At 38.4% G+C, this 20,318-nt stretch overlaps 1 protein-coding gene across 2 annotated transcripts; it reads right to left on the minus strand.

Annotated features, from left to right (window-relative positions):
* Window positions 1-158: 158 nt before the first annotated feature.
* LOC100258891 (probable aldo-keto reductase 1) lies at window positions 159-8,836 on the minus strand. Of its 2 annotated transcripts, none has more exons than XM_002273089.4 (7): window positions 8,591-8,836; window positions 5,025-5,192; window positions 4,507-4,704; window positions 4,157-4,329; window positions 3,722-3,812; window positions 2,972-3,125; window positions 159-726 (listed from the first exon to the last, which is right to left on the minus strand). In XM_002273089.4, the coding sequence occupies exons 1-7, from the start codon at window positions 8,630-8,632 to the stop codon at window positions 533-535; spliced, it is 1,020 nt and encodes a 339-aa protein (XP_002273125.1). In that variant the 5' UTR covers window positions 8,633-8,836; the 3' UTR covers window positions 159-532. The 2 variants fall into 2 exon arrangements, with proteins under 2 accessions (XP_002273125.1, XP_010659887.1); XM_010661585.3 differs by lacking the exon at window positions 8,591-8,836 and adding an exon at window positions 5,841-5,935.
* Between the last annotated feature and the right edge of the window lie 11,482 nt (window positions 8,837-20,318).

Below are 20,318 nucleotides of genomic sequence, written 5' to 3' on the forward strand. Positions count from 1 at the left end.
CAGAATGCTACCCTAAACGAGGCCTTATGATTGGGTGCTTCCCCCATTATGTAGGCTTAGGGCTCTTCAATTGGGTTTGGCACTATAACCTCCCTAGTGTTCATATTTGGATCCACTCCATCAGCATACTTTCCAGGCAAAAGCCAGATAACCAGAAGTGAATGGAGGGAGGGAGCATGTAGCTACTCTCTGTCATGCCCAATGAGTTTAAAATATACATGTTTCTGAGGTATATTTACATAACAGAGTAGGGAAAGTTTTGGTAATTCAATAGCTGATGATCAGTGGACTGGTTTCTCATGCTCTCTGCTGTATAAAATTCCCAAAGGAATGAGAAAGGGGAAGCCCCTCTCGATATTAAATCCCTAGAAAACACAAATAAAGTAATAAGGAACAACGTGTTTTAGCCTCAAAGTTGTCTTCTTTGTCCCTTCAAAGATCCTTCTTCATTGATCTCTTCCCTACAGACCAGATTAAGCTCAGAGGTGTTGTATAGTCCAAACTGCTGCATCCACAAATAGGACTGCAGCCATTAGGTCAAAACCTCACAATCTTTTGCTGGTGTATTTGCATACTTCCATGATAAATGACCCGCGTTTTCAAAAGTTCTAGAACCCACAATCTCATCAACAGGTACAGCATCAGAAATTTCTTTCAAGTCATCTTTTGTAAGTTTCAAAGCAAAGGTGCCAATGTCGTCATTCAGGTTCTTAATTTTAGTTGTCCCTGCAGATATTCATTCCAGGAAAACAGAAATAGTTTCACATTATTATACTGCAACTGTATTAAGATTCACAACTAAAAATGAAGATGTCGCAAACCTAGATTTTTCATTCTAATTAGGATTGAGGCACTTCCATCTAAAAATATAATCCAGAAACAGTTGATGAATTGAATTAAAAGTATGCTCCAGTAACAGTTGATCAATTTTATTATATGGCAAAATGCAGCAAAGAAGATAACGAACAAATATTAATCCAGTGAAGTAACATATATCTACAAACTTAGAGCGAAGCATAATAGTTATAAGTAAGAATACACTTGTGCTAGCTTCATGAGATACTTTGCTACCATGAAGAAGAATTTCATAAAGGTTTCAAGAGAAAGTAATGAAGCAAGACTATATTCTGATACAAAGTACACAGAGCACTGAAAACTATATTTCTTAATCACCCAACTTCTGCTTCTTTAAATTATGGACAATCATATCTGCTTGCAGCCACATGTTACTCTATCAAATGGGTTGATACAGAGATCTAATGCAAATTCTCAAGAAGGGGATGCTAGAGAGTGTCTGTGGAGGATATTAGCAGGCAGGGTCAAGGATTCCAAGTATATCTTATCAACAATTTGACAGATTTTTTAGGCCCTTTTTGTCCTCGTGGAAACTTCAACTTGAATCACTTCTAGCCAATATGGTAATTGCCTAATTGGTCTTTGTTGCATGGGCCAAACCATCAATGTCACTATTCTCATCATTTCTTCAGGTGGTGCTACCGAGAACTTTGCACGGATGCAGCCTTTTTCTATTTTGTTTTTCCTTGTTTTGGCTCTCATATATGATCCATCTCAACATCTCACCTGTGACTATACTCATTTTAGGTACACATCATTTTACAGCCTAAATTTTTCCTCCTTTTAGTTTGATTAACATTCAATGTTTCATCCAGAATACTCCTTAGTCACTTATTCATCCATCCATCCTATTAATATCACTCCTTGGGAGTGACCATATTACACATTCAGACAACAAATAAAATCTAATCTAACCTAACCTTTTGGTTTCATTTAATGCTAACCTAAAATCTAACCTAGAAACAGACTGAACCAACTACAGGAATTAAACCAACTCAGAAATAGGAGGATCTTTTCTGGTTTGGTTGTCAGTTTCAGTATTTCTCCCTTAAAACATGTTGATCAATTTCTTTCTTTGCATTCTCATCTTCTATAAAACCCAAGCTCACTTGCAAAGGCGGCTCTTCATCGTCTTGAATTCCCAATCATCTTCTCCTTCTCTTTCCCTTTCAGATCTTCCTTCTTTATTAATCAACACAATTTCACCCTTAAAAGACAGTCGATAGGTCCCTTTTCTATAGGAAGACATGCACTACTATATCAAAGAATCTTATTGGACAATGATGTCTGAAGTTGCTTAAGTAGAAAACTTCTTCAATTTCTTGTTCCGAGATTTTTCCTGAAAATCCTCTATCATCCGTTTACTAAATTCAACGATTTTTTATAAAGGATTTGTTGGTCTTGTGGCAGGCTTTTTGTTTATTATTTTTAACCTTTTTACAAAGATACAAGAGCCAGGATACAAGAGTGGTTAGCTCTTTTTTTTTTTTCCTGTGTCAGTTGCCATGGCAGGTTACTTCTCGATGTAGTTCTGTGGTGAGGTAATGCAACTGTGTATCTTTTTAAGGCAATGCAACCACAAACCCAACTGAGTCTATGTAGTCCCTGTCCTGAAAAATGCCACCTCTCTATGATGAAACTTCGAGTTTCAGACTAGGAAATTCTTATTGTATGGTATTATGAAGTTTTTCTCATCCTTCTTTGTACTTATTTCATGGTAGTGAAATGTTTTTGTTTTTGATATATATACATGTGTGTGTGTGTAGCCAAATTACAACTCTACACGAATTATTGCCTCTTGCATTTGAATTGTTGAGTGCATTTATCTATCATTTTGCTGCAAAAGAAGCCAATCAGTATTCTAATATACAAATTATCTTGCATGAATATTAATCACTAGTCCAGCTCAAAAGGGAAAAAACAGAACACTTTCCATTTTATAAGCTTTGGATTTGATAAGAATCATCGGCATGTGACGAAACTTCAGCCCCTTGTTTATCAAAGGCTCTTTTCTTATTTCCTTAAAATCCAAACAGGATATATATGTACATATATATCAAATGACATGGCCTGATTAAAATAGATTAATAAGGTAGAAAAAGAGGAAGTGACTCACCAGGTATAGGTACAACATCATCCCCTTGTTGGAGAACCCATGCTAGTGCTAGTTGAGCAGGAGTACAACCATGCTTATTTGCAAGGTTTTCTATTCGAGTATAAAGGTTTTTGTTCTTCTCCAAGTTCTCTCTTCGGAAACGAGGATGCAAAGCCTCATAGAAGAAACAACTAAATATCGGTTCAATAAAATTATTTATCTATGCAAAAGGGAAAATTCTTGATATTCTCAAATTCTTCAAAGGTGTTTCTAATTTATAAACATGGAATCAAATAAATGAATGCTAAAAAAGAAACATGTGTAACAATTTCAGCAATATTAGAAAGGACCCCATTTCCTTCAATGGAAAATATTTCCAGGAGAAAATATTAAATTTTTGGTAACCCTGAGGGGTAGCTCAGTTGGTTTGGCCTTGGATTTGCTCCCTAATGGTCACCAGTTCGAGTCCCCTCAGGGCCACTGGAGGTTTACCCGGTCGTTAACTTCAGGGCCCCGTGGGATTAGTCGAGGTGCGCGTAAGCTGGCCCGGACATCCAAGGTTATCAAAAAAAAAAAATTAAATTTTTGGTGCAGTGAACTATTTTATCCCAAACCTAACTTAAAAAGGAAAATTAAAATTCTCCCAAGATTGCTGAAAAGATCCATCATAATAAATGGAGCATTCAGAATATACTTTGTTTCCTGAAGAATATTTCTTTCAGATATTTTGCATTAAGAAAACAGAAACAAAAAAAATGACAAAATGTATACCAAGTATGCAGGCAAACTTTCCACAACTCCCCTACCACCAAAAAATCCACGACCAAGAGGACAGTATGGAACTATTCCAATGCCAAGCTCCCTGCATATTTAAATAAATGAAAACAGCATGTCATATTTATAATTAAGAGAGAGAGAGAGAGTTGTAGCCATACAAGAAAGGTATCAAGCATATAATCCTTTTCTATGCCAAATTTAATCTAATAAAAAATTAGTAGAAAACAAGTTCTAGAAAATCAGAATTAAAATTCCAGGTTGCTATCTTATCTCCAAAATAAAATTGTTGGACATTGGATAAAAACCTGTAAATAAATTTAAAATTTAAACTTTTACATGAACAAAACATGCTTCCAGATATTCTTAAAGGTTTTAGAAGTGATCTCCTGCAAGAAAAAAATGAGAAGGTGGACTAGAATCTGAACAAACCTGCAAAGTGGAATTATCTCGTCCTCAATATCACGACTCCAGAGTGACCACTCCATTTGTAAGGCTGTGATGGGATGAACGGCATGTGCCCTCCTTATTGTGTCTGGGCTGGCTTCAGATAATCCAATGTATTTGATTTTTCCCTCTTCCACTAGTTTCTTAAGTTCCCCCACCTATATTACAAGAAAATACAGTTTCAAAGTCATCCTTCCAAAAGAATCCCACTCTCATTTAGAAGAAATATAAGTTCAAATAAAATTTAAAATTTTAAGTAGACTAAGACTAAGACCTAGCATGTTCAAGAGATCACCAGCATTGACATGTAATTAACCAGGAAGAGAATCACTTACAGTGTCCTCTATAGGTACTGATGTATCCACACAATGCTGATAATACAAGTCAATATATTCAACATCAAGACACTTCAAGCTAGCTTCACAGCAGGTGCGCACATATTCTGGGGTACCTTTCACTAACATAGGTTGCATTCTTACATAACCGAACTTTGTAGCTACTTGAACTTTTTCCCTTGGGAGCTGCTTTAAGGCCTTCAAATATATATTTTTTTGCTGGTTACAATAACATTAAAGAAAACCACACCAATGGAAAATAAAATATTCCTAATCTAGCTATTTCCCCATTTATTGCCCATAAATAGAAATTTATGTGCACAGGAAACCATGTATCTTTTCCTTATCACCAAAAGATAAAGAAAACACTTAGAAAAATGTTTTGAGGCTTATAGAAAAATGTTTTTAGGTTTATCACCATAAGCACATGTATTATCAATCAGTCAAAATAGAAATTTATAAAGCTTTGAAGCCAGTATAGGTACCAGCTTGATGAGATGAAATGTAGATATATGTACCTTTCCAACCAGAACCTCGTTAGCATTGCCTCCATATACATCAGCTGTATCAAAGAAAGTGATTCCTTTGTTGAAGGCATCCTTGATTATTGAAATGCCATCCTCATCAGAGAGAGGAGAGTTGTAGGCTCCAGTCAGGCCCATACATCCAAATCCTAATTTTGAGACCTGTAGAACAAATGTAAATAGCAATTACAAATTAATCTGGAAAAATAGAAATTCTACTTTTTGAAAAAGAAAAAAAAAAAAAACCAATAGAAAATTCCTTTTTTTTCCCTAACAAAACTCTTGCTTACAAACCTTGAAGCCTGAGCACCTTGATCATCAGAAAAGATTAATTTAAAGATTCCCTATGAATTTGATGATCATCTAAAAGATTTACATCACCTAGATCTATTATTAATACTACCAGATCCATGAATCTCTTTCTAGACTACAATAAAGAAAAAGTTGGGTAAGTTGAGGGGAAGCCACTGGTATAAGCTATCCTGCAGTCCAGGTTTTTTAACCATTTGACCTCCCCATGTGATGTAGTAGGCAAAAAGTGGTTGACTTGACAGCAATGTCAATAGTTGCTGACATACTGCTGCTCATTCATAAGGGTGAACCAAAGGCCAGAGAAAAAAAATTTATATACAAGAGGTGCAAGCAATAAGAGACAATTAATTTTACAGACATAACTAACTTAATTTTACTTAAGCCTTCAGAAATACCTCAAATTTTCAGATATTATCATTAGTACAGGATTCAAATAAGTTTCTTATAGGAAGGTGATTGAGATTTCCCACCTCTTCAAAGCAAGATAAAAAGTATCACCTGCATGGGGCAGATTTGACACTACCTGCCCACACCCCTTCCCTTGAGCCCACTTAGAAGCCCTCATCAAAATTGCCTTCCACTATCCTATGCACCAATCCTATAAAACCACAATAAAGAACAGGAGTAGGAATAGCACATTTCTCTAATGGCTACATCTAAGGAGTCTAAGAAACCCTTTTGGGACCCATATGTAGACAGGAGAATTTAATCATCAAGATGGACAATTTGATGGATCACAAACATTATCTCTAAAATCCAAGCAAGCCAATGACAAAATCAAGCTCACAAAACAACCTAGACTTGCCATTCCACAAATCAAAGTGTTGGACAATCAATTTTCCTAAAAGCTTAAGCTATTAGGATTTGGATCTGCAATTTATATCATACCCATTGTAGGAGACACAAATCACATTAGCAGCAAATAAATCACTTTTTTGTGATCACAAGAATCAGATAGATAAATCGATGGAGGGAGGACTTGAACCTAGTGGCTAGTATCTCTAATTAACCATGCTATCAGAGCCACATTTAGAGAAAAGTCATAAGTTTAAACCTCACTGCATATTGATTGCTTATCTAGTGCGAATTTACCAAGCAATAGGAAAATTACACATTAGTTTCCTTCCTTTGGCAAGAAAACCCTGGAATTTTTCCCAACTAGCTAAATGATGGGAAAACTATTTATCATTGTCCCCTGCTTTAAGCCAAAGAACCTTGGACTTCTGCCTCCAACTAATCTCTTCCATTTCTGCTAGTCATTTTCCTCTTTCTCCTCATCATGTTACCAAGAGAGCCCTGGAATTTATCCCTAACTAGCTAACTGATGGAAAAATTACACATCATGGTCCCTTGCCTTATCTAAATAGCTTTGAACTTCTATCTTGTCATCCATTTTTGTCAGACTCATATATTCATCTCTCTCTCTATTCCTCCAAACCACCTCCTCAAAGGCCCCTTTCCTCCTCCTTCTCCCAAGTCTTTATTTTTCCCAACAACCTTGCTTTTGAACAATTACATTACCATAAAGTTCTTTATTCCATTTCTTTAGGTCTTCATTCAATGTTTTCATCTTCTTTGCCAACACAAAACTTAGAGTACCATTGAATTTATAGATCTTGCCTAAAGCTCTCAGTCTTTACCCAATCCATCCAACCTGAGCCAAGTGTTTTGGAACTGGATGGAACCTTTTTCCTTTTCTCAATCTGTCACTGTCAAGCAAGATTGGGGGATGATCCAAAATTGGTCAAGGAATAACATATTGGAACACACCCTGAAAACGTTCCTCCCATTATGGAGTAATCAGGAAATAATAAATCCTGGATATCAATGGAACTATTTGTCTTAGTAAACTCTCTTCCTTTAAGCAGAAAAACCATCAGGCTGTAATTATAAATGAAATCTAAAAAACTCCTCATAGCTGAGGATATTCTGTCACATTAGATGGTTCTTTTGTTCCCTGAGATTAAAATCAGTGCACTCCTTGTGCAAACCCTTTCAGTTCATGAATCGCACAAATAATGGTGTGCAGGAAAATCCTTTGCAGGCGCATAATGAATTTGAAGGGATGCAGAATTTTTGTCACATCTCATCCAACTAAGTATTCTAACTCTTTTTTTGTTTTTTTTTTTTATAGGTAAATTTTTGTCCCCATTGGGACTTGAACCCGAAACCTCACACAAACCCTCCCCATCTCTTAACCACTTGAGCCAAGCCTCAAGGACAACCAAGTATTCTAACTCCGTATCATCTTCCATAAATCTTTTCTTAATCTATACCTAGAACTCATCCACCTTAGGCACATTCGTTCTGATTAGTGATACAGTTGTTTCCATTGGTAGCTAGATATACTCGACTCTTATTGATCTAGCAGATCATAACATCATTTCTACAATTCATCCATTATAGTACTTGCACAGAGGCTCTTCTTGTCAAACAATACCCAAGAGCAGTCTGAAAAGTATCATTTGTATCTAGCATATCCACTGAAGTTTTCTTGGCCAGGTATATGTATGTGTGTATTTGTGTATGCATAATTCTTATGGGAATATGTATATGTTGTTTCTGTCGGAGAATAAGTGGTAGGGGTATTAGTATTAAAATCACCATAGTGTGGAATCTCCTTGATAAACACTTGATTTTTTTACATCCAAATAATTTGAAGTTTTTGGTTATACTCTGTGTTGTGTCTAACTAAACTTAGGAATCGAACAGAACATTGTAAATCTTGTATCTTTTATCATTGTTCATGACCAAGCTGAATTCAACCTGTTGGGCTTAGTTTAGGTGAGTCCTAATGTTGCAAAACCAAGACTGCACAAACCACAAAATTCAGAAATTTGTTTTTGTTTTTGATTTTTCTCAGTTTCTCACCAACCAAACACATCAAAACTAAGTTGTATAATGCATCAAAATTTAAATTATAAAATGAGACCTAGATTTCATAGAATGCTAAAAATTAAAACCCCATTAACGGTTCCTAATCACAACTGATTGGACATGTTCATGCGCAGCCAAATGCAGCAAATCATGGTACCCAAGAAGATAATCATCATTTGATCACAGACCCATGATTTATCCCCCAAACTATAAGATTCTTGCCACCGTTAACTCAAAATTACTTGCCATGATTTCATAGAAAACACAACAAAACAATTGGGAACCCAAATTGGCATCCACAGAAACAAAATAAACTGAGAATTTATTGACAGAAACGAAATGAATGTTGGAGTAATCAAAATGGGTTTTACCTCAAATCCTTGATTACCCAGTTTCACCCTTGGAATTGGCATCTCCTTCTCTTCTCACACTTTCTTTTGACAAGAATTTCAAGATTTTAAGGGTTACAAATCCGTTGGAAGAGCCTTGATTTGCCACATGTTTGGCGCAACGGTCACGGAAATTCTCATGAAATGTCACCACAAAGCTCATGCTTACCTCTCTTGTATTTTTCATACACGAAGAATCTAACAGCCGAATTTGTCTACATGGTAGAAATTATGAAAAAATACTATTCAGATTTTAAATAAAAATTAAATAAAACTTAGAAATATTTGTGCTAAGGTTCAAAATATTACCTACACAACAAAAGTGTTTTGATGTAAAATAAGTATAGAAAGGAGTTTTGGGTCAAAATGGCCCATTTTTGAAAAAAATTGTAATATCTAACCACTTTTTGAAATTTATGTTCAAATTAACCTCTTTGATGCCACGTAGGTGCCATATCATTTAAATTTTTTTTTTTTTGTCATTTTAGTGAAAGCTGCAGTTGCCAACTACGGCTTCATTTTTGAACTAAAGCCGTAGTTGGCAACTGCGGCTTCATTTTTGTACTAAAGCCGCAGTTGTCAAACACGACTTCATTTTTTAACTAAAGCCGCAATTGGCAACTGCATCTTTAGTTAATTTTTATTTAAATTTAAATTTTAATTAAAAATTATTAAATTATAATTTATGAATGAAATTTAAAAATATACTTAAATAATAAATTATTTATATTTAAATTTAAAATTCTAGTATTACTTCAACAAACATAAATTGATAAATAGAAGATATTATAAATGAATATTTTATTTATTAATAAATTAATAATTTTAAAATAATAAACTTATATAACATATAAATAATATATAAAATTATATAATCTATTAATTTAAGATATTTAATTTGTTATTTTTTAAGATATTAATTTATTTGTATTATGATAAATTTATCTTTATCGAAATAATAGTATACTTTTAAGTTGCAGTTAATAACTGAGATTTCAATTATAATTTTTTTTTTACTTTCAAATTTAATTAAAAACTATTAAATTAAAATTTATGATTGAAATTTTGAAAATATACTTAAATAATAAATTATTTATATTTAAACTTAAAAATCTAGTTGTGGACCCTGCATTTCTACTCAATGCGTTTCTCACTCAATGGCGAAACTCGATTTTGATTTCGAAAAATTGATCTTTATTGATTAAGAAAAATTGACTTGGAGTCGCCACTTATTTTTGTTTTATTTTTAAAGGGTAAACAAAATAAGAAAGAAAAACCCTAAGTGTAACTCCTTGTTTTGGAAAAGGTGGTCTATGAAAAACCGGATCGGGTTCGGGGGCTAGGTTACTTATCAGGAAGGTACGGTAAAAACCGTAACACCCTTCTAAGTCCCTAAAAACGGGTCTCTACTAATAAAATGAAGCAATCATGGCAGTGGACGAGTAGATCAATGAGTACCCAGGATAAATCATGCATACGTGAGAATCAAAATATGCTGGGACAATTACCAGAGTGAAAGTAGGTGCGTACCTGGGCGACGAGCCACCATGCGCTATCAAGAGAGAGGTTAGTGCACAAGTAAGAAATAATAGCATGCATGTCGGAGAGCAGGATAAATAAATCATGTATGATAGCCGAGTCAATCAATCAAATCAATCAATAGATCATAAGATCATGTATGTGGGGCCCCCACCAAAGCCCGATTAATCTTGCATGAATTAATATCACAAATTCCATTATTTAGGAATTATGAAGATTCATCATTCTTGCTTGTATAAAAATTAAAAGAAATATAACATTATTTAAAAAAATCGGAGTGAAATCAAAATTTGTTCGAGAGAAAATTAGATTTTTGATTATTTGGAAATTGAAGTCTCGAAAATTATTTGAGGACTGGAGTCTTGTGAATTAAATTTAAGAATTAGAATTTTGGATATTAAATTTGAAAGAAATTAGAGTTTTGGAAATGGGAAATTAAGTTCAGAAATTGGAATTTTGAAGAATTGTTTAAAATGGAATTTTGAAATAAATAACTAAAATAATAATAATTAAATAGATTAATGTGAATATCGGAATTTTCAGAAATAACGATTTAATTCGGAAATCGAAAGTTTTAAATGAATTGTTTAAAATGGATTTTTAGAATAAATAAATAAAATAATAATAATTAAATAAATTAATGTGAATATCGGAATTTTCAGGAATAGAAATTTAATTCGAAAATCGGAAGTTTTAAATGAATCGTTTAAAATGGAATTTTAGAATGAATAAATAAAATACTAATGATTAAATAAATTAATGGGATTATGGAAATTTTCGGGATTAGGAATTTTCGGAAAATTAAATTTTAAAAAATTGATTATTAGGAAATTAAATTTAAAATTAGAATTTTAGAAAATTATTTCGAAAATGGCATTTTTAAAATAAATAAATAATAAATAATAAATAAATGAATAAATTTGGGACTTTGAAATTTTAGGAAATTTTAAAAGAGTTAATGGAGGATATATATATATATATATATATATATATATATATATATATATATATATATATAAAAGAATAAATAAAATAATCAAAGAAACAAAACTTTTAACATTAAAAATAATAAAATAATAAAAAAAATGATAAAAGATAAAAAAAAACCAAAATGATGGCACGTGGGAGAAAAGAGAAAAAATAATAATAAATCACCTTGAAGCCTGCTGGAACCATGCCACTAATGGAGAATAAAAAAAATAATATAAAAAACTCATATCTTTGACTTTTAATCACCAATTTCTTTAAACATGCCATCAAAACAAAAGGGCTTCAACAAATATTTGCCCGTTATCACTGTTGCTCCAACCTGAACTCAAAGAATAAATTTGAGTTCCCTCTACAGAAACATTAAATAGAGGTTCCCGGTCAAAACTAGGTTCATTAACCAGTCCAAAGAATACTCTCACTGAATAATGCTCCCTGGGGCACTCCATTGATAATGCAGAAATTTTCAGGACCTCCAGATGGAGGAAAATAATGGAGAGTTTTAGGAGGAGGAGAGATGAGACCGGGAATTATTGCATTAATCTTTCAAGAACTATCTGAAAAAAATGAGACTGTGCTGTTCGGAGACGACAGCACTCCTCCGTCGTCCGCATCCTCAGCAGCCGCGACAGCCACCGGAAACCAGTTCACGTTCCGCGCCCTCTCGGATCCATCTGATGAACTATGTTCAGACATCAGATTATCGGCGAGCCACGGGAAGCGAAACTGCGAAGAAGGATGGTGGCGAGAAACAGGGGGAAATGAAGAAAAACAGAGTATGTGCATAAAAATATAATATCATCAAATCTCACTCCACTTCACCAAGGTAAAAAAAAGGCTTATCAAACAGAATGGTGGGAGGGTTCGAGCGATCTCGACAAACAAGCAAATGGTATAGCCATTACACAGCTCATATATAGCATGGTCATCATACAGCTCACATGGGGAAAACAGGGACCAAGCAATACATGGAATGAGGAGCAGATTTAACACATTAAATAATCCGAACAAGCCTCCAAAAAATCATAAAGAGTTAAGGTATGGCTGAAAATAGAACGAAATGAGTTAAAGATGGAGAGCCTAAGGTGCGAAATAATCAAACCTGAGCGATTCCTCCCTTGCTCTTCTCTTACAGTTTTCTTGAAAGACTCCTCTCCAGTTGAAATCCGCAAGGAGATTGCTGCGTTTCTCCTCCCCTGTCGAACCCCTCCCCAAGCTGAAGGATCCCCCTTTTTCCTTCCTTCCTCCTCTCCCTTTCTTTAGCTTCCTTCCCCTGTTTTGAGTCTTCCTCCACAAGCCATCCCGTACCCCGTCCCATCTGCCGCCAAAAAAAAAACAGCTCACTTGAGAGGCCCCTCCTCAAAAGCAGCAAAAAAAAATCATAATAAAAAGAAAACCCCCAGCTCCTCGGGGGGGTATACAAATATGCCCCTCTTCGGTAGAGTTCACGAGTGCAAGGAATATGAATACTGGAATGAAAAGAAAGTGTGAATAGTGAGTGTAATGAAGTGAACTCTATCGAAGAACGAAGGAGACCCCCAAAAGGACACTAGTAAAATAAGAACTCACTCGAGCCAACAGATGAACACAAAGACCCTAACCCTAAAAGAAAAGCGCATCTCAAAACGCCTCTAAGGTTGCACCAAGGATCCACACTCTCTCTACGATGTCTCCAAAAGTGACCCAAGAGATCAATGTCAAAGATGAGTAACGGTCGAACCACCCTGGAGTACGAGCAAGAATGCGCCCAAAGGGGACTACCCTATGTGGACTACGAGATGAATAGGCGATAAGCACAGGATAACGGAGTGAGGAAAAACCGAGGGAGAATGTAAAACCATGAAGGCAAGATGCGCAAAGCCAGCGGATATGAACGCCAGGAGTTGTGACTCTGGATGACAAGGCCGACTCTAAACACTTAAACGAAGAAAATAAAAGCTCTGGAAGCCAAACCAAAAAGCTAACTCTAATAAACTAGAAAATAACAGCTCTGGAAGCCAACCAAAAACTAACTCTAAAAGCTAAACTAGAAAATAACAACTCTGGAAGCCTAAACGAGACAACAGTGATGGCTCTGGAAGCGTAAACGAGACGACAGTGATTGCTCTGGAAGCCTAAACGAGATGGCAGTGATGGCCCTGGAAGCCTAAACGAGATGGCAGATATGGCTCTAGAAGCCCAAACGAGACGACAGTGATTGCTCTGGAAGCCTAAACGAGATGGCAGTGATGGCTTTGGAAGCCTAAACGAGATGGCAGAAATGGCTCTGGAAGCCTAAACGAGATGGCAAAAATGGCTCTAGAAGCCTAAACAAGATGACAAATGGCTCTGGAAGTCTAAACGAGACGACAGTGATGGCTCTGGAAGCCTAAACGAGATGACAGTAATGGCTCTGGAAGCCTAAACAAGACGACAGTGATGGCTCTGGAAGCCTAAACGAGACGACAGTGATGACTCTGGAAGCCTAAACAAGACGACAGTGATGGCTCTGGAAGCCTAAACGAGACGACAGTGATGGCTCTAGAAGCCTAAACGAGATGGCAGTGATGGCTCTGGAAGCCTAAACGAGATGGAAGAAATGGCTCTGGAAGCCCAAACGAGACGACAGTGATTGGTGGCATTGAATGCCTGAATGAGTATGAAGACGATGGATTTAACCGTCGAAACTGGAAATGGTGATGGCTCTAAACTTCGAAACGGATGAGTGATGATGGCTCCGAACGCCAAGACTAGAAATGTCGATCGATAGCTCTGAACGCTGACTGAAAAGTGATGATGGCTCTGAAAGCCAAAACTGAGAAGCGATGATGGCTCTGAACGCCAAAACTGAGAAGTGATGAAGATGACTCTGAACGTCAAACTGAGAAGTGATAACGACTCCGAACGCCGAAACCGAGGATGCGACTCTAAATGTCGATCTGAAAACTGATGATGGCTCCGAACGCCAAAACTAAAAAGTGATGATGGCTCTGAATGCCATACTGAAAACAGTGATAACGACTCTGAACGCTGAAACTGAGGATGCTACTCTAAATGTGGATCTGAAAATCGATGATGGCTCTGAATGCCGAAACTGAGAAGTGATGATGATGACTTTGAACGTCAAACCGAGGATGCGACTCTGAACGTCGATCTGAAAACCGATGATGGCTTTGAACGCCGAAACTGAGAAGTGATGATGATGACCCTGAACGTCAAACCGAGGATGCGACTCTGAACGTCGATCTGAAAACCGATGATGGCTCTGAACGCCGAAACTGAGAAGTGATGATGATGACTCTGAACGTCAAACCGAGGATGCGACTCTGAACGTCGATCTGAAAACCGATGACGGCTTTGAACGCCGAACTGAAAACACGGTGATGGCTCTGAACGCCGAAACTAAAAAGTGATGATGATGACTCTGAACGTCAAACCGAGGATGCGACTCTGAACGTCGATCTGAAAACCGATGATGGCTCTGAACGCCGAAACTGAGAAGTGATGATGATGACTCTGAACGTCAAACCGAGGATGCGACTCTGAACGTCGATTTGAAAACCGATGATGGCTCTGAACGCCGAAACTGAGAAGTGATGATGATGACCCTGAATGTCAAACCGAGGATGCGACTCTGAACGTCGATTTTAAAACCGATGATGGCTCTGAACGCCGAAACTGAGAAGTGATGATGATGACTCTGAACGTCAAACCGAGGATGCGACTCTGAACGTCAAACCGAGGATGCGACTCTGAACGTCGATCTGAAAACCGATGATGGCTCTGAACGCCGAAACTGAGAAGTGATGATGATGACCCTGAACGTCAAACCGAGGATGCGACTCTGAACGTCGATCTGAAAACCGATGACGGCTCTGAACGCCGAACTGAAAACACGGTGATGGCTCTGAACGCCAAAACTAAAAAGTGATGATGATGACTCTGAACGTCAAACCGAGAAAATAATAGCTCTGGAAGCCAAACCAAAAAGCTAACTCTAAACACTAGAAGAATAATGGCTCTAGAAGCCAAACAAAAAAACTAACTCTAAATGCTAAACTGAGAAAATAATAACTCTGGAAGCCAAACCAAAAAAAACTAACTCTAAACACTAAACTAGAAGGCCCATAGGTGAAGACCCACGGTGGTGATACAATAAAAATGTCCACAGATGTCTGATCTATGGTGGCGAAACTCTCAAACGCCCACAGATAAAAATCTATGATGGTGATAATCTCGAAAGCCCAAGGATGAAGATCCATGGTGGTGAAATAACTGATATGCCCATAGATGAGAATCTATGGTGGTGATATGACTGATCAAAGCTCATAGATGAAAATCTATGGTGATGAAAATCTATGGTGATGAAATAACTGATATGCCCACAGATGAAAATCTATGGTGGTGACATGATTGATCAAAGCTCATAGATGAAAATCTATGATGGTGAAATAACTGATATGCCCATAGATGAAAATCTATGGTGGTGATATGACTAATCAAAGCCCTAGATGAAAATCTATGGTGGTGAATCTGAAACAAAGGGGAATGCCCTAAACAATATGACAATAGGGGGATGCCCTAAACAATATGACAATATGACAATAGAGGGATGCCTTAAACAAGCTGACAATAGGGGGATGCCCTAAACAAGATGACAATAGGGGGATGCCCTAAACGAAATGACAGTGGGGGGATGCCCCAAACGAAATGACAGTGGGGGGATGCCCCAAACGTAAATGACAGTAGGGGGATGCCCCAAACGTAAATGACAGTGAGGGATGCCCCAAACGTAATGACAATGGGGGGGATGCCCCAAACGTAAATGACAGTGGGGGGATGCCCCAAACAAAATGACAGTCGGGGGATGCCCCAAACGAAATGACAGTGGGGGGATGCCCCAAACATAAATGATAGTGGGGGGATGCCCCAAACGTAAATGACAGTGGGGGGATGCCCCAAACGAAATGACAGTGGGGGGATGCCCCAAACGAAATGACAGTGGGGGGATGCCCCAAAATGTGAATGACAGTGGGGGATGCCCCAAACATAAATGACAGTGGGGGGATGCCCCAAACGAAATGACAGTGGGGGGATGCCCCAAAATGAGAATGACAGTGGGGGGATGCCCCAAACATAAATGATAGTGAGGGGATGCCCCAAACGAAAATGACAGTGGGGGGATGCCCTAAACAAGGTGACGATAGGGGGATGCCCTAAACAAACTGACGGTAGGGGGATGCCCTAGGTGATAACTCGCAAAGATCGACAAATGCGTCTGTCAATCATGAAATCAGCACGAGACATGGCAAACCCAAAGAGAGGGGTGTATGACCTAGTAGGAAAAACGCTAAAGGGGGTATGCCCTGGTATGATGACTCACAAAGATCAAGAAATAGATCGAGTAGTGAGAAAGTACACAAAAGACCTGATAAACTCAAGGATAGGGGGTATGCCCCAGTGTGATGACCCATAAAGATCAAGAAATAGATCGAGCAGTGAAAGAGTCTGCAAAAGATCCGATGAACTCAAGGATGGGGATATGCCCTAGTGTAGGATAGAAACTAACATAAGACACAAAACCTCACCATACAAGACACTCCGGGATATGCTCAACGATGATGCAATGGACAAGATATACATAGCCTCAATGAACAAATGCTAAAGCAAGACCAAACATCACCAAAACTATGCTGACAAAGCAAAACCAAAATAATGGATCAAACAAATGCTGATCAAGACTCTTAAGTCTGAAATGTAAGCAAATCAAGACACGACGTGTCAACTATCAATATGAGAACATCATCACAAATACATCATCAATCTAACAGGCCCTACCATCACAGAAGATGTTGAACCTAATGTTCAAAGGCGTGTGAAAACTCAACTAGAAAGCTCAAGACTAGTCCATATCTTCCTCTGATCAAGATAAGAGGATAAGGTCATGTAAGATGGTGAAATATGTGGGCTCAAAAGATGTAAGGCTCTGATAAGATGAGTGCAAGTATAACAGAGTCCAATGTAGGATGTATAGGTATGTAACAAAGGAAAGTGGGTACCCAAGTCGGACCAAGTACGTCGAGAAGATTGAACCCAGGGTGCCAATGACTATAATCCATCGAGAGCAGCGATCATAAACAGGAAGTGGAGTCTCAATGTCAAAATCAGCAAGGTAGGTATGCCCCCAGTATGAATGCATCATCTCAAAATGGGTAAGTCCTCAGTGCAAGATAAACCCTGGGAAGTATGTGTCTGGCCTAAACTGTCATCTCACAAAATCATCATCGATGAGTGGGCTATGCCCCGGTGTAAGCATCTCTGAATCAAACATCAATAAGAGGAGTACAACCAATCATACATCATCTGATCAAAATGAACATCTGCTCATCAAAGCCATCGTGGTAATGTGAAGAGAATATCTGACCTCCCCCAAATAAAGAGCATGTCCCAATGTGAACTGATATCTCTAAGATCAACCGCCAATGAAAGGGTTATGCCCCAGTATAGGGCAAACCCTGAAATGACTAAACTCCGCTGCATGCTCTCATAAGTGTCTGTGTCCTGATCCAATCATCTCAAAAATATGTCAACAATGATGAGAAGGCCATGCTCTTGTGATCACATCGAACATATCACCCAATCATATCTCATACTCCAATGTAAAATGAATCTAATCGCCTCCAAGGAACAACTATGCCTAAAAACCATCATGGACCGAAAGGGGTATGCCCCTGTGTAAAATACACCAGATGAAACGCGCCAATCATGTCTCATGCTCCAATGTGAAAAAAGACATCTGATATTCTCTTAGGAAAGGACATGGCTCAAAAATCCGTCATCGACGGAGAAGAGTATGCCTCGACATAATGGTCATCCGATAATAAAACTCTCTGAGATGACTATGCCCCAGTGTAAGGACATACCATAACTCCCGGTCCATCACAATCAGAATGCTCTCGAATCAATCCCAAGTACCGCTCACATAAAAGCTATCCAACACAATGCATGATGGGTCAAAAGAACCAAATGAGCTCAAATCACCCGTCATCGAATGCGCGATCCAAGTCACCCACGTGTATAACTGAATCAGACCCATAGATCAAAGGGGCGTCTCTCGGAAGGAAAGCATGATGACATCGAAGCATCGCGAAGTGCAGGCCTAACTGGGTAACTCCCAAGAGGCTCCACGGAGGAAACATCGTGTCAATGTGTATCTCGTAAGTGGGGATGAGCATGCAACTCCATGAAGATCCGTAAATCTCAATCGAAACGGAAATATGCCCCAGTATGGCATCAAATGTATGATAGGTCGAAGATCGGGTGGCATGAAATCGTCTATCCTCGATCATGTGACATAAGTGAAGATCCATAAATCTCATCTGAAATGGAAAATATGCCTCCAGTATGGCATTAAATGTGGGACGGGTCAGAAGAAAAGGGACAAGAAATCATCTATCGTCGAGCACGTGACCTGCGTGAAGATCCGTAAATCTCATCCAAAACGGAAATATGTCCCAGTATGACACCCGATGTACCCGATCTGCCCTGATGACCCGAGAATAACACCAATGGGACGCGTAACAGATCGTATCCCTCTGAAATGATGACGCGGGAAATCCAGGCACTAGAGACAACTCCATACAACTATATCAAAGGGTATGAATCTGGCTGAATGACTCAAAAGAGGCTCCTCGGAGTAGCCGGACAAAATGATATCAAACATCGACCTGGCATGTATCTCATAACCGTGGATGATCATGTAAACCAGTGGGGATCTATAAATCTCGATCAAGATGGGGAATGTGCCCCAATGTGGCATCGAGAATGCAATACGTCGAAAAATCCGATGAGCTCAGGTCATCCATGCCTGGCTAGACGGCTCTCGATAGGCTCCACTAAGGAATCATCGTGAGGATAGCAAATATATCATCATCTCTGCATACGTCTCGCCAAATAAGGCTAAGCACGCGACTCCCTCATGATCTGTAAATCTCATCCGAACCGAAATATGCCCCTGTATGGCATCGAAATGTATGATAAGTCGGAGATCAGATAGCATAGAATAATCTATCCTCGAACATGTGACCTTTGCGAAGATCCATAAAGATCCTCTGAAACGGAATATGCCCCCGTATGGCATCAGGTGCGCGATAGGTCCGAAGAACAAATGTCATGAAATCATCCATCATCGCACATGTGACCTCCATGAAAGTCCGTAAATCTCATCCGAAACGGAAATATGTCCCAGTATGGGCATCGGATGCACGACATGTCAGAAATCGAGCGACACGAAATCATCTGTCATCGAACATGTAACAATGGTCGTCCGAATCCATAACTGAAACATGCACACATATCCAAAATGTACCTCCCAGGTGGAGAGGTATGATGGAATCCAAGTGTCGAGAAGTGCGGACCCGACTGGGTGGATCTCAGAGGCTCCGTAAGGTAAACGATCATGTCCACGTCTCGATGAGCATCCAGTAAGTGATGATCGCGCAAGTCCGTGAGGATCCATGAACCTCTAAATGAAATGGGATATGCCCCAGTGTGGTACCAGAGGTATGATAGGTCAAAAATCAGGTGACACCAAATCAATCATCATCAAACTCACGATCCTGGTAATCCGAACACAACTGAATCAGACCTACACATCAAAGAGGCGACTCCCAGAAGAAGAAGCATGACAATATCTAAATATCAACCAGATCTCAATCACCTGTCCAAGTAGAGGCTGCCGAAGACGACATCTGATCCCATGGCCTCAGGGTGGTCTTAAGACGCGGGACGTAACGTAGGCCAAGGTGATAGGGTGATAGAAATGAAAGGAAACTAGGCTCAAATACCCAATGATCAAAACTCATGCCCTCATATATGAAATGCAACATGTATAGTGAACCCCATGAGCCATGGACCTAAGAATGTCTAACGTGAATATGATATCGACAACGAGACAAATGAAGCAAAATGAGCTGGTAGTGATATGTGTAATGATGATGCGAAGTATCGAACCCGAGATGGGTCGCTGTAAGGGGAGAATAAGATGTGAAGGGAATGAGATGAATCACAAGCAACGATAAAAACGACAGCGAAACAATGGATATGTGAAGAAAGGTAATGATCGACTCAGATCAAACATGAAGTGAAGTCACATCGATAATGAACGTAATGATGGGAAGGACAATGACTCGGAGTCCTAAGGAGA

The sequence above is a fragment of the Vitis vinifera genome, chromosome 14, assembly GCF_030704535.1.
Source record: "Vitis vinifera cultivar Pinot Noir 40024 chromosome 14, ASM3070453v1".
Lineage (NCBI taxonomy): Eukaryota > Viridiplantae > Streptophyta > Magnoliopsida > Vitales > Vitaceae > Vitis > Vitis vinifera.

Coding starts and splice junctions, on each gene's coding strand:
- LOC100258891 (XM_002273089.4), bottom strand. CDS start 8,632: ATGCCAATTCCAAGGGTGAAACTGGGTAATCAAGGATTTGAG. Junction 5,193..8,590: donor TGGGTAATCAAGGATTTGAG/GTAAAACCCATT, acceptor TTTGTTCTACAG/GTCTCAAAATTAGGATTTGG. Junction 727..2,971: donor TGATGTTGTACCTATACCTG/GTGAGTCACTTC, acceptor GAATATCTGCAG/GGACAACTAAAATTAAGAAC.